This window comes from Colletotrichum navitas (assembly GCF_030913465.1).
Source record: "Colletotrichum navitas strain CBS 125086 chromosome Unknown LY79scaffold_78, whole genome shotgun sequence".
NCBI lineage: Eukaryota > Fungi > Ascomycota > Sordariomycetes > Glomerellales > Glomerellaceae > Colletotrichum > Colletotrichum navitas.
Window position 1 is genome coordinate 75,908 of NW_026850624.1, and position 13,691 is coordinate 89,598.

At 50.9% G+C, this 13,691-nt stretch overlaps 6 protein-coding genes across 6 annotated transcripts; 2 read left to right on the top strand and 4 right to left on the bottom strand.

Moving 5' to 3' along the window:
- The first annotated feature begins 423 nt into the window (after positions 1-423).
- Positions 424-2,259, top strand: LY79DRAFT_371078 (uncharacterized protein). Its single transcript, XM_060552829.1, has 4 exons — positions 424-864; positions 915-1,421; positions 1,476-1,552; positions 1,611-2,259. Exons 1-4 carry the CDS (start codon positions 573-575, stop codon positions 2,172-2,174), a joined length of 1,440 nt encoding a protein of 479 aa, XP_060409781.1. The 5' UTR covers positions 424-572; the 3' UTR covers positions 2,175-2,259.
- Positions 2,260-3,181: 922 nt separating this feature from the next.
- Positions 3,182-4,702, bottom strand: LY79DRAFT_673061 (major facilitator superfamily transporter; the record flags this gene model as incomplete). The annotated part of the gene is made up of 1 exon (XM_060564121.1): positions 3,182-4,702. One exon carries the CDS (start codon positions 4,700-4,702, stop codon positions 3,182-3,184), a length of 1,521 nt encoding a protein of 506 aa, XP_060409782.1.
- A 692-nt stretch (positions 4,703-5,394) lies between these two features.
- Positions 5,395-6,863, bottom strand: LY79DRAFT_566465 (cytochrome P450). The gene is made up of 2 exons (XM_060558822.1): positions 6,013-6,863; positions 5,395-5,926 (listed from the first exon to the last, which is right to left on the bottom strand). Exons 1-2 carry the CDS (start codon positions 6,416-6,418, stop codon positions 5,760-5,762), a joined length of 573 nt encoding a protein of 190 aa, XP_060409783.1. The 5' UTR covers positions 6,419-6,863; the 3' UTR covers positions 5,395-5,759.
- LY79DRAFT_566482 (uncharacterized protein) lies at positions 6,819-8,269 on the bottom strand. The gene is made up of 6 exons (XM_060558823.1): positions 8,073-8,269; positions 7,867-7,975; positions 7,803-7,809; positions 7,660-7,731; positions 7,412-7,593; positions 6,819-7,346 (listed from the first exon to the last, which is right to left on the bottom strand). Exons 1-6 carry the CDS (start codon positions 8,199-8,201, stop codon positions 7,195-7,197), a joined length of 651 nt encoding a protein of 216 aa, XP_060409784.1. The 5' UTR covers positions 8,202-8,269; the 3' UTR covers positions 6,819-7,194.
- A 144-nt stretch (positions 8,270-8,413) lies between these two features.
- On the top strand, positions 8,414-10,921 carry LY79DRAFT_566484 (amino acid/polyamine transporter I). Its single transcript, XM_060558824.1, has 10 exons — positions 8,414-8,789; positions 8,853-8,873; positions 8,927-8,975; positions 9,034-9,109; positions 9,171-9,361; positions 9,427-9,461; positions 9,515-9,635; positions 9,693-10,039; positions 10,103-10,225; positions 10,282-10,921. The coding sequence occupies exons 1-10, from the start codon at positions 8,694-8,696 to the stop codon at positions 10,816-10,818; spliced, it is 1,596 nt and encodes a 531-aa protein (XP_060409785.1). The 5' UTR covers positions 8,414-8,693; the 3' UTR covers positions 10,819-10,921.
- LY79DRAFT_566489 (major facilitator superfamily transporter) lies at positions 10,922-13,157 on the bottom strand. The gene is made up of 10 exons (XM_060558825.1): positions 12,975-13,157; positions 12,841-12,918; positions 12,761-12,771; positions 12,603-12,699; positions 12,487-12,547; positions 12,276-12,424; positions 11,848-12,217; positions 11,606-11,789; positions 11,441-11,551; positions 10,922-11,382 (listed from the first exon to the last, which is right to left on the bottom strand). Exons 1-10 carry the CDS (start codon positions 13,045-13,047, stop codon positions 10,996-10,998), a joined length of 1,521 nt encoding a protein of 506 aa, XP_060409786.1. The 5' UTR covers positions 13,048-13,157; the 3' UTR covers positions 10,922-10,995.
- Positions 13,158-13,691: the final 534 nt, after the last annotated feature.

Consider the following 13,691-nt stretch of genomic DNA (forward strand, 5'->3'; position numbering starts at 1 on the left):
CTGTCAAGATTGACAGAGTAAGTGGGTAAGTGGATACTCGGATCATGGCCGGTTGTCTTTCCGTTCCCCTATAATCTGCCTCGTCCAGACCGAGGTCAAAGCGGCCCCTCCTAGACTAGGTCGTAATTGCTACGGTACGGTTATTGAACTAGGCATGTCGATACTCCGTACATCCTGGACATACCACCAAGACCATGAAATAGTAAGGCTAGCCGCAATACGGATAGATAGATAGACTAAGTACACGGGTAGACTCTGGGCAAAAAGAAACAGTAGCATTTCAACGATGCCACCGTACCTGCTACCATGCATGGGTCTAATGTATGACGGCCGGAGTGTCTGGCAGCTGGGCCCACATACTTGGAGTCCTTTGTGAAGTTGGGGCGGTTTGAGTACCAAATGCGTAAAATGTAAGATTGTTCAGAATAAAACGATGCTCCGTCCCGATGTGCTACTCTCATCGAGACGCATTCACCTAAGCCGTGCCTCCAGAGCCCATCGACAACCCTCGACCCGTTTTTGTCGACCTCGTTGCTCAAGAAACAGCCCGCGTGGCCATCCAGCAGCCCACCATGGCAGCCGCCGCCATGATGGCGTACTATCCGTACGACGACATGTCGATCGACGAACCTCAGCGAGAGTACTTGAAGAAGCTGGCCAATTTCGCCGAACACCAGAACCTCGAAGAGGAAATGCGTTCATATATTCGAGCTATCACAATCGCCTTTACCGTCCTCGCCTCCGCCGTGGTTGGCTTGCGGTTCACCGCGCGTCATTTGCAGAACGCCAAGTACCTAATCGACGACTACACAATGTTGGCCGCGTTGGTCATCTTGATCGGGAACATGGTTATGAACTTGATTTGTGAGTGGACCCACGATCGGTGTAGCGAGCCCAGCTGACAGTGTATGTAGTGGTGGATGCCGGCATTGGATTGCATTCGGGCCGCCTGACTCTCGAGCAGATGCAGTTCCTCAATAGAACTATGATTGGCGCCGAGATACTGTACGTCAACGGCGTCAATATGTACAAGGTCGCACTGCTGCTTCTCTACCTACGCATCTTTCCGATGCGCGAAGTTCGAAAAGGGGCTTTGATCTGCGGCAGCTTGACAAGCCTGTGGACGCTGGCCTGCGTCATCGCCGCCTCTAGTCAATGCTTCCCACTCGTCAAGCTATGGGAACCCTGGAGGCCCGGCTATTGCATCAACCTCTTCTTGACCCAGCTGTGTATCTCCGTACCCAGCATTATCGTCGATATCGCAATTCTCTACCTCCCGATCCCTCATGTCTTGAAACTTCAGATGAACACAGCCCAGCGAGTCCTGATTCTTTTCACTTTCTTGCTTGGGAGTTATGTTGTCTTCTGCAGTATCTACCGCTTCAAGATTTTTTTGGGGTACACGACAGATGACATACCATGTAAGTTGTCAACACAGAACGAGCTACTGAAGCGCTGAACTGACATACCTCGAGATTCGCTGGGGAAAGGCCTTGCATGGAACATCATTGAAATAAGCAGCGGAATAGTTTCAGCGTGCTTACCGACATTGGTTAGTCAAGGTCAACGAAAGGTTGTGTCCCGAATACAAAACTAATACGTATATATAGGGTCCCATTGTCCGGCTGTTGTGGAGAGGATTGCTTGACACTGCTCAGCGTAGTGGCTTGGACAAGTACGCCCAGAACTTATCTTCGAACAAGAAATCGGGATCGAGGTCAGCAACCATGACTATCGGCGGCGGTCAACGATCCGGAACCGCTTCCCATGCCCGCGACGGCTCCAAGGACTGGTCAAAGCTTGCGGAACCCAACAACAAAGCCAACAACTTCCGCGAAGAGGCTAAGTACGGTATCGGACTTAGGACAATGGGCGGAGGTGACGACGATCGCAGCTCGCGCAGCTCGAACGATGTGGAAGTGATCCCTCAAAACAGCGTCAGCGTGACGATCAGAAGTCCCGGCGCCGCGGATTTTCCCGAACGCGACCCGAACCTGTCGGCAAGGGATTATTACCACGGAAAAAGGCTCAAGAGGCAGCCGAGCACTTCGAATTTTTCTCAGTCGAACAACATGATCTGGCAGCACCGTGAGATTGAAATAACTACGGAGCCGGTGGAGCCGGAATCGATGATTCCTGAAGCCAGCAGCAAAAGAAGGTCCGGATTGCCATGAGGCAAGCGTGTGTGAAATACCCAAATTATTTTTCCCTTTGTACGTTACACAATACCTACAATAGTATTAGTTCATGAGAATACCCACCCCAAATGAATAAAACGTTTTGCCAGTTCATGAGCATTCTCGTCACATCCATCTCGAGCATGCACGCCGAATCGTAACCTTGTAGCTCACGCAGGGGGCTTGGCGTATCTGAGATGCGGATGCGCCCGCCCGTCGGCCAGGGTCCATGGAGATGAGAACCAAAGTCGCTTCAGCCCGCTCATTTAGGAACCTCTTGCGATTTTTTCTTTCTTTTTCTTTTTTCCGGGCAAAAGATTCGTGGTGCGCACTCGAGTTGCAATTGGCAAGAGTATATTGCTTATTAGTTATCTGGCGCTCATATATTCCGTGGACAGCGAACTTCACTGCGGCGAGTTAGAAGAATAATGTCTTGGAAACACAGGCTGCACTCCTAGCAAGGTGTGGCACCGTTAAGGCTTACTGCTGCTTGGACCCCATAATCAGGGTCACCATGGCCCCTTGTCTAGTCATGTTTCTGCTCATGCACGTGTAGGGGACTACAAGAACGGGGCGTATGGGCGCTCGCTCTACGAACTCATCGTACTCGCAATCTGTCACGCTGGCAGTTGAATGCCCCAGTAGACGATTTCTGGAGCACTCGGGTCTCCCGGCCATCCATTTCCATCGCGAAGTCCCAGTTTTGACACATACTCTTTGAATTTAGTATGCCTGCGGGACACACAGATAGTTAATAGTGAACGCAACTCACAACACATGTGATCTAGGCTCACATTGGGGCTTTTTGTAAGACCATTTACAATTCTACGTCACGATTCTACGGTGCAGCTCATCCACTCGGGCTTATGACGGACTGCGTCTAACAACTACCAACGTCATCAAGTAGTTTAGCGACATGAAATATGAAAAAGCTTCGTACATGAGACAGATGCTGACCCTAGCATGTGCAGGTTGGGGGACATCTACTGGTCTCGTTCAGCTTGTTACTGTTCTCTGGCCATTTTCAGATCCTCCTCCTCGGGAAGTTGTCTCACTGCAAAGATCAAGCCCACTGCAAGTGCAACCATGAGAACCCAGATCGCCTGGCCCCAGAGGTACTGAGTTCGCGCCCCAATGGCGAATAGACTCGTGTATAGTGCTGGCGAGAAGGCCCTGATGACACTGACGCCAGTCAACGCCAGAGCGTTGAGCGCTCCAAGAACCTGGGGGCTGGGCGACACGTCGTTGAGTGCCAGTTGAATGGCAGTGAACGCCATGCTTACCCCGGAGCCAATGGCAAGACCGATGGGTGCAAATATCCAGAAGCAAGTGATTACCCCGGGGTTGTTGACGCCGGCTTTAAGAACGAAATTTCCGAGCGGGCAAATAAGGAAGAACCAGGGATAGGCGTATGAGCACACACGCAGGACGCCGTTGGTCCCCATGCGATGCTGTAAGGGAGGGAAGATGACCAAGAGCCACAGGGCTTGGGCAATGCCGTTGACCGCCATCATGATTGAGATTTGCAGAGGGGTGAATCCATAGCCACCAAGCGCCACGGGTGTGAACCAGAAGACGGGGACTATGGCCGTATACGCGAATGCGAGGAGCATGAGATAGCCGTAGACGAAGAGGACTATGCCAACGCCGTCGGACTTGACAAGTTTAGCGATGGAGTATGTGTCCTTCTTGGGCGCTGCTGAGCTGTTGTCGTCTATGCTGCAGGGCTCTTTCTTGAGCGTTTCCTCGACGAAGATGAAACAGGTCACAGCGGCCGTCAAGCCAAGGAACCCAACCACGAAACTTGGCAGCGCGTAAGGATATTCAAGGAAGAAGCGATTCTTGAAGAACCCCGGGTACTGATGCACGGGGTCGGCAAGAGCGCCGCCCAGAAGCGGCCCGATGAAGATGCCGAGGTTGCCGCTGAAAGCAAACCAGCTGAAAGCTCTGGCCTGGGTTTTCGGGGTGCTGTGCTCGGCAATCATGGTGCGCATCGTGACAATGGTGCCGCCGAACACGCCTGCCAGGCACCTGAACAGGACCATCTGCCAGATCGTCCGGGCCATGCCGAAGATGGAGGTGGCGAGCGTGACGCCGACGAGTGAGAAGACGAGGACGGGCTTGCGGCCGACCCGATCCGACAGCATGCCCCAGAAGATCATGACGATTGCTTGCGTCAGGGAGAAGAGCGACTCGATGAGGCCGCTGTAGAAGCCGACGTCCGTGTCGGCGAGATTGCCGTTCTGCTGGGCCATCTGGTTGATGTACGGGAAGATGGAGAAGAAAGCCATGGGCTCGACCAACCGGGCGTAGCACAGCAGGAAGATCTGCCAGCCCGGCAGCGGTTTTTCCTCCGGGTCGTCATCACGCCGGTCCGGCTCGGGGAGCGTCGTCGCCTTGGCCACGTCGGGGTCGGCGGTCGGAGCGATGTCGTTGGCAATCAGCAACGGCGTCGTCTCGGTCGCGTCGCCGTCATGAGACGCGATGGCTCCGCGATCGGCGGGGGATCTCTGTTCGGGTGGCATCTTGGCGACGATGTTCCAGAGAAATTAGTTCAAGTATCTATCTGTATGTTGTTAATCTTTCCGAGCCCCCACGCTCGAGGTTTAATTAAAGACGATTGAGGTCAAAGCACGGAGCGTGACGAAGCGGCTCCGCCGGGAAATGAAACAAACGCCTATTACCCAATTTGGTGGCGCACCACCCACCGACCTCCACACGTCGGTCTGAACCCTTGCCGAACTGTCAGATTTTAGGACTGTCCTCTTACGGTTACGGTGTCTACGGCACATGTAAGATTATAATCCTTGGTGGAAAGATAGTGAGGTCCACTAGTGGCGTTTTGGTCCATGCCGTCCCATACTAACTGTCCGCATAAGTGATAATGTCGTGAAGGTGGGACAGCTTCGTGTGGCTGGTTCCAGTTAGAGACGCCACGAAGTGGCGCCTACAATCGATAAGACCCACATTAGGAATAGTATTTCTAGGCGATATTTCTCTCGTACGTAGACTTAGGAGAATCAACTACTTCTCTTCATAAATGTAAAGACGCTGCGGTTCATCACAGATGATAATACCGCCAATTCTACAGAGCCTAATATTACTGCCGATCAGACTAGAAGTGATGGGTGCTCAAAATGATCATGGGTTTCAATCGGAGGGTCTCGTAAAAGTGAGACCCATCCGAGGGAGAAATAGTAAAACTTAGGGTGTCTTACATGGTAATCATGAGTCACAGTGATGACACCGCGTGTCCATCGGACATTAGCCTTTCTCTTGAACGAAACTTGCGCAATGCAATGCTCATGATAAGAAAAAGAGTCACGAAACAATAAGCTCATCTGCATCCACCTACGCGATAGTTGGTCTGCTGCAGAAGGATCAATGAGCCCAATTAGATCGGGTGGGGTAGCATGATGCTTCTGCTATAGATTCTTGTAAATGTGTGTTTCCCCATCAGCTCATGTAATGCCACTCTGTATGAGTGTATCAGCTGCGGGCCCTCGGGACAGCTTTGACAAGTAATGGTTGTGTCACCACCGCAGCAAGCCACTCCTTTCTCTTGGGAAGCTGCACTGGCTACTAGCCTGAGCTGTTCAGCCCAGCCACTGGTTCAAACCCATCCTTGCCCATATGGACGAGCTTGAAGTTCTCCACCATCTTAGCCAGACTAAGAAATAGCTCGAAGTAAGAGAAGCTAGAACCGGATTGCGTTAGCGTTTTGTTGATTTTCTTAGCATCACAGAGACCTAATTATTGCGGATGCAAAGGTTAGATCCTTTAGAAAATGGGACGTAGAGTTTGTCTCGCAGTGCGTTATTGGTAAGAAACGTACCGTCCTCGTAGATCCAGCGATAGGGGTCAAAGAACTCGGGGTTCGGGTAAGCATACTTGTCTCTAAGATACCAGATGGGCGAAGTGGTAATGACAGTTTGGAATGTCAGGTGCTTAGCAAACAAGTCAGCGAGGTATGTGCATGCATATCCTACCCCTTCAGGAATGAGCATCCCACACAACTCGACGCCACCTTGAGGAACGACGCGAGGCAACATTGCAGCCGCAATGCCAGCCCAACGGATGCCTTCCTTCACACAAGCCTTCAAACGAAGGATGTTTTCCAAGCAACCCATATCTGTGGGGAACCCCTGCTGCGCGAGGTCTTGATACAGCTTTTCCTGGTAAGTCGGATTTAGCGAAAGAGCATAGAGGATATGTGGGTAGCAGTTAACAGGCAGACACATTGCGGGGCAGCACTTGAGTCATCAAAGTACCTCTTAAAGTCTCTCGCTTAATTCTGCATAGACCTATGCACAGACCAGCTTACCCTTTTCCTACAGAAAAAAGAAGAAAACAGAGATATCTCTATTAGCTTAAGGTACATCTAGAATTTAGTAACACAAATTAACTTTTTAAAGAAACTTACCCCTAGAGACAGTCTCTTATATATAGAGGATACTAGGTATAGTATAAAGGGTGTAGTATATACTATTAAAAAAGCTTTTTTTTTTCTTGTTGACTTAGTGTTAAAAATTTGAAGTTGGTGGTGTGGAGAATTTGGAGTTGGTGGTGTGGGGACAAAAGTGACTTAAGAGGAGGTGGGTCAGTACTTTGAGATAGTCTGAGATGCTAAGGTTTGACCCGCAAAGTGTCTGCCTGTTAACTGCTACCGATATGTGCCAGTGACGCAGATGTTGTGTCTGTTCCTGGCCCGAGGTTCTCTTTGGCTTCGGATAGAGCGGTCTGCGTGGGCATGCCGGCAGAATCATAACGTTGATGAGATTCGGGAATGGTGACTTGCTGTCCGGGTCTTTGTTCTTGACCTATGCATTGTGTGTCCACTGGGAGCCCAGATCTGTTGGCTTCTGGGCTGTCGGCCTTCATTTGAAGGAATTATGTGGCTGCGAACCTGATCGTATTGTCGAAGGCCTTTTCTGGAAGATACCTTGGACCCCTCGAAGTGGCAAAGAACGTCTTCCAAAACCAGCCAAAGGTCGTACAGCACGGGGAAGTTCATAAGCTATTGATAGTAAGAAAGCCTCCAGTCGGCTATTTGGAAACTGACCAGAGGCATAAAGGTTGCTTTTTGGTCATTCTTCGATACAATCGGGATATCGCGGTTTTTGGACCAGCCAGAAATAGCATGCAGGGTTTCTCGGAATGAAAACTCCGCTAAGATTGTTAACAAGGCTGTCGAGGGAGATACTGCGTCCTGACAGCACGCTTTGCCAGCTTACAGATGATATCAGCCTCGAGGGCGCGACAAGTAGGACCGATGTCGAACGGTTGTTCTTTTTGGCCAACTGCTTTGACGAATTCTTCGACGTGATGAAGCATAAGACCTTCGATATTCCCAAATTTGATACGACCGAAAAGTTGACCTAGGATCCTGCGCCTTTTGGCATGTTCATCTGGGTCTCTTTGATGTTTGCATCAGCCATCAAGGTATGAACTCCCCCCCGGATGGGTGTATTTCTCGTCATACGTGATTGAAAACAGTGCGGGGTGCCCATCTTGAACAAACTCGCCATGATTCCAGGGATCTTTTACAAATCCACTGTTGACTTTGTAAATCAAGTCGTATATGTCGATAGAATAGAATGAGATCTCCTTTGGTCCAATACGTACCAGGGGCCTTGCTATAAATCAGCCAAGAACACGGAATGTAGATAGACAAAGCGATAATGGCTACCTAAACGCTCGTGGATCTTTGGCAGCAGTAGAGTAACATTACCGCAGTATTCTTGGCGAAAGACCCAAGCCAGTCGGGAATATCCGGCTCCCCAACCAGCATTGGGTATCTGGTTCAACAGAGATGCATGGATGAGCTCGGATAACGGTCTTTCGGGTGTTACTCAGCGCCCCCGTATTTGCATTGCAGCTATTGGTGGGAAATACCTTGAAAATTGCTATGCCTACCGCACACAGCAGAGGTATAAACATTAGAGTAAGGATCGCCATTAGAGCGGCGAGTATAAAACAATTAGACACAAACACTGAAATTGAAAACAGGACTGTTGTAGTCATAAGACCCGATTTTCTGGGGTTTCTCACCTATATGGACATATGGTTGCGTTGCGTTTTTCCGACATCAATTGCGTGATCATCATTGCCTGGTTAAGCCATGCCGCAAGTACTATCGTTAATTCCGCAATGCTTACGCTGGTCAGTTCGAGGTAGAGATAGGAGTCGTTCAAGAAGACAGCGAATATATGGTTCGTTTGCTTATTACCCGCTCCGCTGGAGTCATCTACTTACAAGGAAGTACCGATGCCACCATGCAGTCCCACCTCACGCGACTAAGACAAAAATCAGTCATTGGGGAATTCGCTCTTCTCCCGGGAATAAAAGCCGGCCATATCCGACACCACTAGAAAAAGGGTTTGCAGCGGCACCCGATTGTCCCGATAACCATCCGTCCCATCAGACGTCGCCCCCTCCATTTCTGCATTCGCTCGTCGCGACGTTGCTCATTCGCTCAGCTTGGACCACCACCAAGAGTCAAAGACATCATCAAAGATGGCTACTGATCGCCAAGGAGCAGGCGACGGCAAGAATGTAACGCATCTCGGGAGCGACGAGGGGCAGGAGTCGACCAGAGATGCGCGCCTCTTGGTAAGTGATGCAACGCCGCGACGCGGTACTACAGCACTTGACTGATAGCTCATGGCGGCGTAGGAAACCCTGGGCTATAAGCCGGTAAGCGGACAACGCTGGCCATGGAGATGCGGCCAATAGACTCACTTCGCTAGGTCTTGCACAGGACGTTCAACGTTTTCCACAACTTTGCGACAACGTTTGGTGCGTGCATTGCTGTGGGCTTGGGTCCCTGACTGAAATAGGAGCTGACTTCTTCCAGCTGCACTCTATTTCATCGGCGGCGTCCGCGTGACTTTCTCTATAGGCATAGCTGCGGGGGGCAATCTTGCATACTGGTATCTCCAGACCTTCGTATTTGCCATCAGCGAAAGAAGTTTGTTGCTGATAGCCTCGTAGGACGAGTTTTCTCGTGACTTGCGTCTTCACCTTCATCACTGCTGCTGTAATTGCAGAGATCTGTTCTTCACTCCCTCTTGCAGGATCCATCTACCTGTGGGCAGCTGAAGCTGGGGGACCTCGTTACGGCAGGTTTTTTGGCTTCATTGTAGCGTGGTGGAGCACCACTGCCTGGACAACATTCTGTGCGAGTATGTTACGAAATCCTTTCTACTCGTCCTACGTATCCCAGCCTTCCTGACTGACCATGCTACAGGCAACACCCAATCCGCTGTTAACTACATGCTTTCCGTAAACCACCTCGCTGCCCAGTTTGTTCTCCCCGTCTCTAACACTTCCGTCAGGAAATCGTTGTTTTCAAACTTGACTTCCCATCGGACACCTCAAGTATCAAGTTTCGGGCCGTTCAATGGATAGCCACGGAAGTGATGCTGGCTCTGGCTGCCATCTGGAATCTCCTACCCCGTGAGTGATAATCTGAGTGCCGCACAACAGACTCATTGACGCTGATTGCGCTTGTAGCACGTTGCTTCAAATGGATATTCTACTTGTCTACCACTTTCGTCTTGCTTGACTTCATTCTGAACATGATCTGGTTGCCTGTCGCCACCAGCAAGAGCGCCTATGGCTTCCGGTCTGCGCACGATGCCTTTCTGACTACGTATAACGGGACAGGCGCACCGGCGGCCTGGAACTGGTGTCTCTCCTATCTTGCGACGGCTGGCATCCTCATCGGCTTCGACGCTTCGGGCCACGTCGCCGAGGAGACTAAGAACGCCAGCGTTGCTGCTGCCCAGGGTATCTTCTGGAGCACAGTCACTAGCGGCATTGGAGGGTTTATCGTTGTTATTTTGTTTTTATTCTGTGTTGTAAGTTGGTACTCGAAGCAGGCGTGTTTCGCAACATTGATACTAACGAATATGCTGCTTTAGCCTGACGCCGACACATTATTCTCTTTTGGAAGTGCTCAACCGTTCGTCCCGTTATATGCGGCCATTCTTGGAGAAAGAGCACACATCATCATGAACATTATTTGCATTGTTGCACTCTGGTTTGTGAGTGTTCACTATGCTAGCTAGAAATGATCCGCGAATGCTGACAGAGAACTCAGAATACCGCCATTGCCGTCCTAGCCGCATCGCGCCTTGTCTTTGCAGTGGCGCGTGATGGCGTTTTGCCGTGGTCCTCTTGGGTCTCCAAGGTCGTCGACGGCCAGCCGCGTAACGCCGTTTTGGTCGTTTGGGGAGTAGCTTCCGTCATCACCTGCACCATTCTTCCGTCATCTGTGGCATTTACCTCCCTGGTATCAGCAGCTGGAGTTCCTTCGGCCGCCGCTTATGGTCTCATCTGCATCTGCCGCCTCTTCTTGACACCAAATCACTTCCCGAAGCCCGCGTGGAGCCTGGGGCGTTGGAGCAAGCCCTTCCAAGCTATCTCTGTGCTCTGGAACGGATGGGTTGTCGCTGTGCTGTTCTCACCCTATGTTTTCCCTGTTGAGGCAGCAACGCTCAACTACGCCCCGGTGATCATGGGAATTGTGACCATATTTGCCGTTCTTTCCTGGTGGTTCATCCCGGCGGAACAATGGCTTCCATCACAGCGCATTCAAGAAACATTGCTTGCCGGAGAAAGGGACACTGAAGAGTAGGACACACTATCAATTGATAGGCGCATAAAATTCGAAACTTTCAGAGCGGACTTTGCTGTCAGAATTTGAAATCTATTTGTCTATCAAGAACAACTCAATCAACTGTGTCTTACCATTAGTGTCTAGATAATGCAAATCTTTGAAGCTATTGTATGCTGTCTCAGGACAAAACGGAACTCAGTTCTTCAGAGCTTGGGTTGCCACCTTTTCCTCTCCCATTTTCTCTTGCGGAACGGCGGCCTCTATGTCAGGCCTGTCAGAGTCGGATCCCGGAACCGAGGAGCCTTCCTGCGCACTGGGCTCGTTCTCCAGCGTCGTTTCCAGATCCGGATGCTTCAGCTTCCACCTCTTCATATACCACGTGCCAAACATCAAGAATGCCCACATGGCAGCCTCAAATACGGTAGCTGCAGGGTATCCGTGGGGATACCGCGGTGCTTCAACCGTCGGAAATGTGAAAAGAGGAACCCAGATCTGGCCACAGAAGCCCAATGTCATCATGGAGGAAATAATAAGACCTCGTTCACCATAATTCTCCTTGAGAGTAGAGTTGAGCCAGGAATACTATTCGAAGTTGTCAGCGAGAGCACTTTCTTTTATCAGCAAAGTCGAAACAGCTTACTAAGATTGGAGAAGCCATTCCAGAAAAGCCTCCAAAATAGAAAGCACAGAACTTTAGGACGTCAGGGACGTTCCATACCGAGAGAACGATGCATGCAAACAAAACGAAGGACTGTAATATGTCAGCGCCATATCCCCGAAGCGTATTCCAAAACTTGTCACTTACCGCCTGGAAAGACCAAATTCCACGAAGACTCAAGCAACCAGCCAGTGTGGTCCCAAGCCACGAGGACAAAGCGCGCAGAAGATCGATAAAGGTCGGCAGAATGTTAACCAACTCGATTGAATAATCAGAAGCACGGAGCCACAGGGCCATGTAGCCCGTCCAGTAAGTCGCCTGGCATAAGAAGCTGCGAGGCATCAGTATATGCAAAGGACGCCACGTAGTTGACGAAATTGTTGACTGACATGTAACAGGGGACACAGATCCACCACATCGGGCGGGAGAGCGTGTACTTGAAGGTCTTCCATGTAATGCCCTCTTGTTCGACGGTCGGAATTCTCTTGACAGCAAGGGCATGGTCTTCTGGGGTTAAGTACCACCTCCTTGGCGAGGTGGGTAGCCCCGGCCAGAACGCGAAGCCCAAAAAGGAAATGGGCAACGTGATTATTCCTTGAACGATGAACAACCAGCGCCATCCAGAACGCCCAAACACGCCGTTCATGTTGCGGTAGATCGCCGCCTGCAGGTAACCGCTAAACATGGACCCGAGGGAGTTGCCCATGAACCAGACGCCGGCACGCTTGAAGAGCTCCTCGTTCTTGAACCAACTGCCAACTAAGGTCGGGTTAGCGGATTAGACCAAACAGAGAACCGACTCAGGGGAAGGACTCACGAATGAGATGAGTGCCTCCAAAGGACGAAGCCTCAAGAAAGCCGGTGATGGCCCGCAAGATGTACAGGTGCCAGCTATACTTGATCTCCGACTGACAGAAAGCAATGACCGCCCATATGATTTGCAAGGAAGGAAGCAGGAACGGTGCACTGTGACTAATTAGCATGGCGGTATCCTTGTTAATATGGCGTATTCTTGGTTGCGCGCCTACATCTTGGCTTTGGTCTGAAGAGTCATGAGTGGGATTTGCCCGATCACATAAGCCGTGTTGTCTGGCCGCCAGTCAGCGTTGCTCACGACGGGATCATTAACGCGGAGCCAACTTACAAGCCACGACATAGTAATTGAGCTCATTGCCCCAAGCGCCGAGGTCTTCCCTCATCCCCGAGACGTATGCATTTGTGACATTCTGCTGCCCGAGGAACTGTTCATGTTTTAGCCTTTTGCTGGCAGGAAGCCAACGTCGATGATGGTTGAATACTGACTCTACAAAAGACTATGTGTTCCAACCAAGTTAGCTCTTTTCTTTCTATAGGCATAGTTTTCTTGTAACTAGATTACTCACAACTTAAACATCCGAAGACGAGAATCGCTAGGTCCAGTTTCCTGAGCAATCTTCTCTCCGCCGCTGGATAGTGGGAGGCTGTTGACGTCAGTTGTGTTTCTTGGCATAGCCTACAGAGATGTCAAAATACTTACGATACCAATCAAACACAGATATCACCACCGCCCCTACCTTATTCTTCTTCAGTGCGGGAATAATGCCACCCATTATTGTCACAGGTTACTACCGAGCACGGGTCCCCAAGATGAAGCCGCGTCCAGTACTCCAGTAAAGGAGGCTTTATATATGTCTGTCTATGAAAGATAACACTTTCGAAATCCCCGATTTTCCCTGGGGTTTGCCCGTCATGCCAACAGGCTTATAAGGACTCGCCGCTCCTGATTCTTACCCCCCCCTTCCGGTCTCAGCCTTCAAGTGGCGTCTTGTGCGCGGCATGTTTTTCTTCGGGCTTCACCCGTCCAGGCGGCCCAAATCCGACCTCGCGCATACACCCAAGAGTCTCATCCACTATTCGCCATCGCGGCAGGAATGGCGACAATCCAGTCACGCGGGGTCAGACGCGAGAGAGCGGATATCGACCATGCTGATAATTTCCGACGCGGCAATGGTATCGCGAGCCCAGGTGCACGCAAAGTCCGAGTCCCGCCGAGCTCAGTGGCTTTCCGGCTGCCAGCGTCACACCGCGTGCCAGTATGACTGACTGGTGATTGGAGACGGCTAGAGTTCGTTCATACCTTGGCGTAGATGCCCCGGCGCTGCGGTCGTGAGAGAGCCGAAGGCGTGCGGCGGGGGTGGGGATTGCGCCATCCGATATCAGATGATGACATGTGGCGATCTCGCTTCTCCAGGAG

What these genes read in the sequence shown, in the direction of transcription:
- LY79DRAFT_566484 (XM_060558824.1), top strand. Translation starts at nt 8,694, where the DNA reads ATGGCTACTGATCGCCAAGGAGCAGGCGACGGCAAGAATGTAACGCAT. An exon ending in CCAGAGATGCGCGCCTCTTG is followed by an intron (nt 8,790 to 8,852) that starts GTAAGTGATGCA and finishes ATGGCGGCGTAG; the next exon opens with GAAACCCTGGGCTATAAGCC. An exon ending in TTTTGTTTTTATTCTGTGTT is followed by an intron (nt 10,040 to 10,102) that starts GTAAGTTGGTAC and finishes ATGCTGCTTTAG; the next exon opens with CCTGACGCCGACACATTATT.
- LY79DRAFT_566465 (XM_060558822.1), bottom strand. Translation starts at nt 6,418, where the DNA reads ATGTGTCTGCCTGTTAACTGCTACCCACATATCCTCTATGCTCTTTCG. An exon ending in TCGCTGGATCTACGAGGACG is followed by an intron (nt 5,927 to 6,012) that starts GTACGTTTCTTA and finishes CGCAATAATTAG; the next exon opens with GTCTCTGTGATGCTAAGAAA.
- LY79DRAFT_566489 (XM_060558825.1), bottom strand. Translation starts at nt 13,047, where the DNA reads ATGGGTGGCATTATTCCCGCACTGAAGAAGAATAAGGTAGGGGCGGTG. An exon ending in ATCTGTGTTTGATTGGTATC is followed by an intron (nt 12,919 to 12,974) that starts GTAAGTATTTTG and finishes TGACGTCAACAG; the next exon opens with CCTCCCACTATCCAGCGGCG. An exon ending in TGGAGGCACTCATCTCATTC is followed by an intron (nt 12,218 to 12,275) that starts GTGAGTCCTTCC and finishes ACCCGACCTTAG; the next exon opens with TTGGCAGTTGGTTCAAGAAC.
- LY79DRAFT_566482 (XM_060558823.1), bottom strand. Translation starts at nt 8,201, where the DNA reads ATGACTACAACAGTCCTGTTTTCAATTTCAGTGTTTGTGTCTAATTGT. An exon ending in TAGGCATAGCAATTTTCAAG is followed by an intron (nt 7,976 to 8,072) that starts GTATTTCCCACC and finishes CTGTTGAACCAG; the next exon opens with ATACCCAATGCTGGTTGGGG. An exon ending in CCCGCACTGTTTTCAATCAC is followed by an intron (nt 7,594 to 7,659) that starts GTATGACGAGAA and finishes CAAACATCAAAG; the next exon opens with AGACCCAGATGAACATGCCA.
- LY79DRAFT_371078 (XM_060552829.1), top strand. Translation starts at nt 573, where the DNA reads ATGGCAGCCGCCGCCATGATGGCGTACTATCCGTACGACGACATGTCG. An exon ending in CACGACAGATGACATACCAT is followed by an intron (nt 1,422 to 1,475) that starts GTAAGTTGTCAA and finishes ACATACCTCGAG; the next exon opens with ATTCGCTGGGGAAAGGCCTT. An exon ending in CAGCGTGCTTACCGACATTG is followed by an intron (nt 1,553 to 1,610) that starts GTTAGTCAAGGT and finishes ACGTATATATAG; the next exon opens with GGTCCCATTGTCCGGCTGTT.